The sequence below is a fragment of the Camellia sinensis genome, chromosome 11 (genome assembly GCF_055761805.1).
Source record: "Camellia sinensis isolate YWXY chromosome 11, ASM5576180v1, whole genome shotgun sequence".
Classification (NCBI taxonomy): Eukaryota; Viridiplantae; Streptophyta; class Magnoliopsida; order Ericales; family Theaceae; genus Camellia; species Camellia sinensis.
Genome location: NC_138971.1, coordinates 142,785,946 through 142,795,154, shown reverse-complemented (window position 1 = coordinate 142,795,154; position 9,209 = coordinate 142,785,946). Strand labels below are relative to the sequence as shown.

Sequence of the window (9,209 nt, the reverse complement as noted above, 5' to 3'; positions counted from 1 at the left end):
GCTCGAGCGACCAAGTCTTCGCTCGAGCGAGCCTGTCCAATTTATATACGCAACAGCGGGTTTTGATCAGTCTTTTTCACATTCTTTTGATTCCAAACCCTAGGTCCGACTTCTCTCTCTCCCTATTCACCTTCTCTCTTAGATTTGATCCACTTAGGGTGTGTTTCTACCCTAGATCCTTCATTAGAAAGATAGAGGACGGCTTGGGCTTCATTCTAATCTGAACATTTGGTGATTTGGAGCACATTGGAATTTGGGCATTTATCTCTATCTTCTCCATTCGGGTTATTTTCTTTGAGGTAGAGATTTCCTACTCCATTTTATAGGTTTTGTTCTAAGTTTTGGTATTTTGATATGTTGGGAATACTTGGGTAAATTTTGGGAAAAACCCTAGTTGTATTATTGAATTAATTTGTATAAGTAATTCATGGAATTGGGAAAAGAGGGTTAAATTCATGGAATTGGGGAATTTATTGATTAAATGGCATAATTGGGTAATTGGTATCATTTGTCCATTGAATTGTTGACATGGTTATTTTCAGTTTAGAAATAACTGTTTTGGGCTATCGGTGGAGGATAGTCGTGATTGTTGTAGACATTGCATGTGGATTAGGAATAACTGAAACTAATCACATTGGTTAAATCATTAATTTTGACTATGGCATTAATACAGAAAATATGTGTATTGATTGAGCATTGCATTTGCATACATTGTTTTGTGTGTGGGAGGAGATAGGGGATGTACTCCACGGTTTAGGGGAAGATAGGGGATGGACCTCTAAACCGGATTTTGTTTGGGAGGAGATAGGGGATGGACTCCATTAGCATCACTTTTATGTGTGCTTATTTATATAGAAGTGTTTTATTGATACAGCACTAAAATGTGTATCAATCTGGAAGTATGAAGTGTTTGATATGAGCTTGAGTCTCATTTGTTGTTGATAATGGAAGAATGTGAATATGATATATGTAATTCACTGTTGTAAGTTTGGCCAGGTTCTGAGCCATATGGATAAAATTGGAAAGTAAAACGTATCTTTGTCAATAGTGTCATGAGACTGTAAAATGAAGTAATTGATTATTTTGGTTGACCATCTGTTGAATGCTATTGCTTTATTCATTGCTTATATGTGGTTTAGTATATCTCTACTGGGCTGTGGCTCACCCTTTATGGGAACATCATTTTCAGGTTCAGGCGATAAACTACCTCCAAGAACTTAGCTTGGGAGGGTTTGGCATCTGGATTGAAGAAGACTATCTTTAGTTAATAGTTGATATTTATTTGTACATGTAAACATTCAAGCCTAGGGCTTTTCTTGTATTGAGATTAGAACTCATATTTTTGAATCCAAGTGTTGGCTTGGAAAGATGTAAGCCTGTAGGGCATTTTATTCGATGTTACATGTAATGCTATATTTAGTAATACTCTGATGAATGAATTAATCAATTGTCTTCTTTAAATAAAGCATGTTTATGATATATATAATGGGTTAATTTTGAGGGCGTGACATGTGTCTTGCTTTCAAAGTCTTTACTTAACATCTAGGGGCCATTGGCAAAAATGATAATCTTATTTTCCCCTCCCAAGATAAGCATTTTGTTTCATTATGGAAAAACAGTCACTAGTAAAGGGGCTGCTAGCTGTAGTGCAGTGTACTAATAAATATCAAAAGTAAATTGAGATTACTGGTGGTGGATCGTGGATGAAGGTTGAGAGTATAACATGTGGAATACCTTATGTTGTCTCTCAATTAAATATGATATATTTAGATTCTTAGAGGGAGATGAGTTTTAAATTTTACTTCCCTGCAAGGGAGAGAAAGATGAGAGGGATGAAAGGTGCTTGTCCATTAGGTGTTGGGGTCGAGTTTGGCCATGTACGATGGATGCCTGGTGGACTGTGTCTATGAGGTTGTTGAGTCACCCAACCTTGGTGTTTGGGGAAGTGGTTTCTAGGTTTTGTTTTAGAGGTGGTTGATAGCCATGGTGGCCCATGAGGCTATTGGTCAGTGGTGGCATGTGAGGCTGATTAGTTTGTCTCAAACATGTCCTGTGATTCTCTCTAGTTCTTGTTGCCATTAGTACTAGTGATACATGGTATTTCTGTAATATTTTGGCATCTTTTGTTATCCGTGTTGCTTATCATCGAAAGATCACCTTAACTCTTTGAAGTTTTGGATTGTTATATGCATTTCTACTAAATTCATTTATAAAATAAAATTATTTATATATGAGTTTAGATGTAATTGATAATATATTAACGTTTTCCTTATTTATTTTCTTCGCAGATTGGTTTTTGATGACATTTGGAAGCATACTTGCAAATCAAAATTAAGTTTGGATTTTTTTTTTTCTTGTAAACTGATACTTAGTTCTAGTTGCAAATCAAGATTGAGTGTTTATTTTATTTTTTGCAGATTCCACGTTAGGTCATTTTGGGATTTGCTATGATGTTTTTTTAATTTTTTTTTTAATTTTTATACTTAATGGAATATTATTAAATTTGTTTGATGGATATATTTTGATTTATAATATAAATTGTTTAGTAAATTTTTTGTGTGGAGTGGTGTATAATAGCTAGTTGATTTCTTAACACATTTAGAAGGCTATTGTGATATAAGTAGGGATATTTACGAAATAATAATTTAAATTGAAATATAAAATATAGAACAAGTTTAGTGACGAATATTTTCGTCGTCTGTACTTGTTAGTTTGACAAAATGATTATTCGTCGCTAATAAATATTTTTGTGACAAAATTTATTACAACTTATATATGAAAGTTTTCATTGATTTTGTTATTTGGTGACTAAAAATTTCGTCATGTATATATATTTTTGTCACGAAATATATTTCGTCACTCATATCTGACTTTTGGAGACGAAAAATTTCGTCAACTATACATCTTACCGTGACGAAATTATTTCCTCATCAATGATCAACATGTGTGACAAATTTATTCGTCAACTAAAGTTATATATACAGTACTGAATAACTATTTGGTGACGAAAATGACAGTTTTTGGTGATAAAATGTTGTTTTATTGGTGACAAAAATTTTTGTCATCAAAGTAATTTTATTGGTGACGAAATTATTTTTCCTCACGGTGATTTTTAGTGACAAACATTCAATGACGAAACTAGTGACGAAAATATTTCCTCACAAATATCTATAGTGACGAAATTAGCTCTTTGGAGACAAAAAATTTTCGTCATTCATGACCCAACTTGATTTCAAGCTCCAAGTTCATACTCGATTCCTTTTAGGATTGCCAAGTCTTGGATTCATGGAAGCCGGGTAAATGATGAATATGAATCGTCATACAATGATTTGGAAGAAACCTTGATTACATTGAAAAGAATTTCAAATTCCTTATTCCATCTTCTGCGGTCAGATGAGTAATTTACTGAATTTTCAAATTGATTTTTGCAATCACGAACTTCTTCCTTAACATCATTTACTTTAACCGCTATGCACTTATAGTCACCATCATAGAAGAGTTTCTTGGTTTGCTCAAGGTCTCTAATGGCATCCTGATAATTTTTGTAACACGAGCCATATCGGTCTGTGAATGAGTTGTATCTGTTGGACAATCTTCACTATATTTAAATAAATTAAATTCTGTTGTGTACTAAACAACAACCAGAATATAAAAAAATAAAGGAAATGAGAGAATTTGTTTGATTACAAAAATCAAACTCGAAATAAAAATAAATAAATAAAAACAGATTTTATTATGTTACAAAAACAAAATTAAAATCTGATTTAAATAAATAATACTAACACTGAAAATAAATTAAATAACTTACTTGATTTAATTTCTTCGAATTATAACCTGATCAAGTCTAGTGTTTGACACTGTGTCCTTAAGACAGATTCGTCCTCTCCACGGTGCTTTCAGAATTTGGACGTCTATCTCCCAAGATGAAATGATCTACTACAAACAATAGCAGCATTACAAATTGTTTGCCTTACGAACACACTAAGTGTTTACACTTTTTCACACAAAAATAAAATGCAGCAAAATGAAGAATAGAATTTGCAGAAGTGAAATACGAAATTTCTGGATGATCAATGAATGTCAAAAATCAAATGAGGGTGGTTCTATTTATAGATGCAAAGGTGGCTCTTGGTTTTGAATTGAACATGTATGAAACCTGTTGGTTTTGAATTCAAACAGATTTGAATCTGTTGGGTTATATTTCAAACAGATAACAAAACGGGAAGGGCCCTGTTTGGATGTACAGTAAAGCCAAACTAGTTTATTTCCGATTTAATTTGAATTCTGAATTTTATTTTATACAAAATAAAATTAAATTCAAATGTTTTTGGCCCAAAAAGATTAGTATTGGGCCGAACAAGCCCAACCACACACCACGCACCTGCGCTCAAGCCTAGGCCCAGCCCAGCAGACCAACGGCGCACGGGGTGATTTTTGGATCTAATGGGTTTAGCCTATTTTGCCATAACCTCTCTCTCTAAAACATTTGGGTATCCCTTGGGGCACACCCCAAGTACCAAACCCAAGCCTTATAAACCCATTCAAAACCTCCCACCAAATCAATGTGGGACAAGCCATTTTACAACCTTAAGGAATTTCCACCAAAACTCTATTTCCATGGAGCACACTTTGGCTTCAATTTCCCATTCACTCGGTAATGGTTTTGAGCAACCAAATATACCACGTGAATTACAACGCAGCATAGAACGCGTTACCACTTTGATTCATGAAAATCGATGCACGGGGCCCACCTAAAAAATATACCGAACTTAGGATAAAATTCTAATTTTACCCAGAATTTGTAACCATTTTCAACAGTATCTGTCCTTCCATGCATCATATCTGTTATCATGACGAGAATTAAGAACCCCAAGAATGTCCCTAGCCTTAGAGGATGCTAAGTCAATTGCAATCTCAGTTAGGCCACGAATATCAGCATCTGAAGCACGCCAATCAGATTTCGTAAGCTTCATGCACTCATGCTGATCAATAGTCTTAGAACATATTTGCTTGAGCTTAGTATGTTGTTTAGCAAACGAGGGACCAATCAACATGAACATGAATACAAGAGAAACTAGCATGGAACAACTACCAAAAAACGATGCCATTTTCAATTCTCTATTTCTGGATTTGTTTTTTTTTTGTTCTTCCCTCTTGGCTAGTATGGGAAGTAGGAGAGGCTCTTATATAGTACTTTTAATTTGAGGGACTCTCAATTAATACATTTGATCTTGTGTTTCACGAACTGCTATTTAGTATTTTAACAGAAAATTTATTTTGAAATTGAAATTTTATTTAATATATTTATTGCATCTTTATAAGTTTATTCTCAATGAATTACCTCGGTTACAGGATGAACTGTTCATATGCATATTGCTATTTTTTATTTCCTTCTTTATTTATTTATTTTTTGGGTGAGAGAACAAATAACCTTTGCTAATTCTTCTTAAAGAAGCAAAATGTGTCTCTTAAAATTTTTGAAAAAAATAAAAAACCATGAAAATTATCTTACTAATTATCAATATAATATGAGATTTTTTTAAAATTAAAAAAATGTGACCGCCCCTACACCCCTAAATCAGTCATTTTTATGTTTAAGCACCATAAAACAAAATCCGTAAATTTGAACTCCTTGCCACAACCCACTATAATTAAGTAATTGGGAGTCACCATCTAAGTAAATATAAAAAAAAAATAGAAAAACAACACATGTTTTTGAGACCAAAGATTAATTTGGTAGATGACACATTTCTTATAAAGTCTGATGTTTGGACATGATGCTTGAACGTTTAGGTCTAAAGTGAAACATTTTGGATTGCGATAAATAAAAATAAAATTTATCGACCTCCATAGGTAGCATAGCTGTGAAGGAGTTGGATTGGGATAAGCTGTAAATCTAGGGACTTGGGGTGGCGGCTGTGCGCCTTGCATAGCAGCCACTGTTGTACAGTCAAATCGGCTTATTTTGGAGTCCATTTTGATAATCTGAACCGTTCACATTTTAAAGTACATTGAGTAAAACATACTTGCAAACAATCAAATTAATCAAATATCGTTAACCCTTTCATCCATTCATCCATTTTGATGATCCGAACCGTTCACATTTTGAAGCTTTTTTTTTTTTTTCTCTTTCTGTTTCTTTTGCTCATCAAATTTCCAATTTAATTTTTAATCCAAATACGGTGTGAAAATTGGTAAGTTAGACCATCTCTAATATATTGTGCTATTTCAATCATAGCAAAATTGTATTTTAGCATGATACAATATCAATTTTTTATATTTTAAGAAACTCACTCTAACAGTAAGTAGGTTATTTTTTAACACGTTCACTATATAATTTAATTTCTACTACATGAGTGATTTTGTATACCAAATTATATATTTGCAATGTCTTTAAATTAAACTTTTAATTAAAAAATGTAATCTAATAATTAATATTTATAAAAACTTTGATTCATTAGTTTATCATGATAGCCAACACCCTAATTAATTGAGTTCAATACTACTAGTAGTACCATATGATTCAATATTCTCAAATCCATTTCAAAGTCAATTGAAAAAAGAAAAAAAAAAAAAACCTCCACTGCTAAAGGTGCAAAACATTTCACCTACAACAATGATTTCAAGCTCCAAGTTCATACTCGATTCCTTTTAGGATTGCCGAGTCTTGGATTCATGGAAGCCGGGTAAATGAAGAATATGAATCGTCATACAATGATTTAGAAGAAACCTTGATTACATCGCAAAGAATTTCAAATTCCTTATTCCATCTTCTGCGGTCAGATGAGTAATTTGCTGAATTTTCAAATTGATTTTTGCAATCACGAACTTCTTTCTTAGCATCATTCACTTGAACCGCTATGCGGTTATAGTCACCATCATAGAAGAGTTTCTTGGTTTGTTCAAGGTTTCTAATGGCATCCTGATAATTTTTGTAACACGAGCCATATCGGTCTGTGAATGAGTTGTATCTGTCCTTCCATGCATCATATCTGTTATCATAAGGAGAATTAAGAACCCCAAGAATGTCCCTAGCCTTAGAGGATGCTAAGTCAATTGCAATCTCAGTTAGGCCACGAATATCAGCAACTGATGTACGCCAATCAGATTTCATAAGCTTTATGCACTCATGCTGATCAATAGTCTTAGAACATATTTGCTTGAGCTTAGTTTGTTGTTTAGCAAAGGAGGGACCAATCAACATGAACATGAATACAAGAGAAACTAGCATGGAACAGCTACCAAAAAAGGATGCCATTTTCAATTCTCTATTTCTGGTTTTGTTTTTTTTTTGTTCTTCCCTCTTGGCTAGTATGGGAAGTAGGAGAGACTCTTATATAGTACTTTTAATTTGAGGGACTGTCAATTAATATATTCACTAATTGCTATTTAGTATTCTAACAGAAAATTTATTTTGAAATTGAAATTTTATTTAATATATTTATTGCAAGTTTCTTCTCAATGAATTATTATCTCGGTTACAGGATGAACTGTTCGTATGCATGTTGCTATTTTTTATTTCCTTCTTTAGTTATTTATTTTTTGGGTGAGAGAACAAATAACCTTTGCTAATTCTTCTCTTCTTATTATATCAATATCTAATCAGTCTCTGAAAAAGCAAAATCTGTCTCTTAAAAATTTTTGAAAAAACAAACCAAGAAATATCTTATTAATTATTAATATAATATGACATTTTTTTTTTAATTTAAAAAATTTGACCGGCCCTACACCCCTAAATCAGTCATTTTTATGTTTAAGCACCATAAAACAAAGTCAGTAAATTTGAACTCCGTGCCACAACCCACTATAATTAAGCAATTCGAAGTTGCCATCTAAGTAAAATATAAATTTTCAAACCATATAAAAAAATAGAAAAACACTTGTTTTTTATTTGGTACATGACACATTTCTTATAAAATCTGATGTTTGAACTTGATGCTTGAACATTTAGGTCTAAAGCGAAACATTTTGGATTACGATAAATAATTTTTGGGAAGATTTTTGTTTGTTTGGTTTGTTTTTCAGAAAAAAATTTTGGGAAAATTCTCTACAAACAAATTTTCAAAAGTAATCAAACCAAGCAAACTTTTCCAAAAAAAATCTAAAAATTTTGTTTGGTTACCTACTTTCCAAAATCACTCTCTCTCTCTTATACACATCAAATCAATCACTTTTTTTTAAAACTCTCTCCCCAAAATAATTTGCCAAAACCATTTCTGAAAAAAGGCAAACCAAACAAATTTTCTTACTTTTTATCTCAAAAACTACTTTACAAACACAAACCAAACACAAACAAATTTTCGTAATTTTGTTTGGTTCCATTTTTTTGAATTTTTTTTTTAAAAAGTGATTTGAAAACTCTATTTTGAAAAAGATCTTTGTTTGGTTTTCAAAAAAATGCATTATTACAAATTCAAGTTTTCCTCCAATTTAAGGAGAGAGACAGTTTTTAAAAAAAATTTGTCACATCAAAAAATATTCTTATGTTAGTAATATATATATATACATGCTATATATGTATGAAAATATAATATGGTATGTATCCATTTATGGGTACATATCCTACCATCAAATATGTGACTTTAACATAAAATTTTCACTCATTTCAACCACAGAAAACGTAATTTTTTTTACAAATTGGTATTAAAATACTTTTACATAGAATTAAATTTTCATAAATGTTATGCAAAAAATTTATTTTATCACAAAATATCGTAACATTAATACAAATATGTGTAACATCGTCAGAAATTCACATAAGAAAATGTCCAAATTTTTTGTATTTGATGTTACAAAAGTTTGTAAGTTGGTTACAATCTTTTTATAAAGCCAATTTGTAAAAAAAATTACGTTTTCTATTGTTAAAATGAGTGGAAATTTTATGATAATGTCACACATTTTAATGGTAGGATATGTACCTATAAATAGATACATACGAAATTATGTTTTCATACATATATATCATGTATATATATAAATAACATGAGAGTATTTTTTGAGGCGACAATTTTTTAAAAAATTGTCTCTCTCCTTAAATTAGAGGGAAACTTGAATTTGTAATAATGTATTTTTTTGAAAACCAAACAAAAATCCTTTTTTAGATAGAGTTTTCAAATCATTTTTTTTAAAAATAATTCAAAAAAATGAAACTAAACATAGTGAATAAAATTTATTGACCTCCATAGGTAGCATAACTGTGAAGGAGTTGG

General features: G+C 31.5%; 2 protein-coding genes across 2 annotated transcripts; both read right to left on the bottom strand.

Moving 5' to 3' along the window:
* Positions 1–3,283: 3,283 nt before the first annotated feature.
* LOC145802717 (pectinesterase inhibitor-like) lies at positions 3,284–5,108 on the bottom strand. The gene is made up of 2 exons (XM_082895480.1): positions 4,869–5,108; positions 3,284–3,532 (listed from the first exon to the last, which is right to left on the bottom strand). Exons 1-2 carry the CDS (start codon positions 5,106–5,108, stop codon positions 3,284–3,286), a joined length of 489 nt encoding a protein of 162 aa, XP_082751606.1.
* A 1,565-nt stretch (positions 5,109–6,673) lies between these two features.
* On the bottom strand, positions 6,674–7,258 carry LOC145802716 (pectinesterase inhibitor-like). Its single transcript, XM_082895478.1, has one exon. It carries the CDS (start codon positions 7,256–7,258, stop codon positions 6,674–6,676), a length of 585 nt encoding a protein of 194 aa, XP_082751604.1.
* Between the last annotated feature and the right edge of the window lie 1,951 nt (positions 7,259–9,209).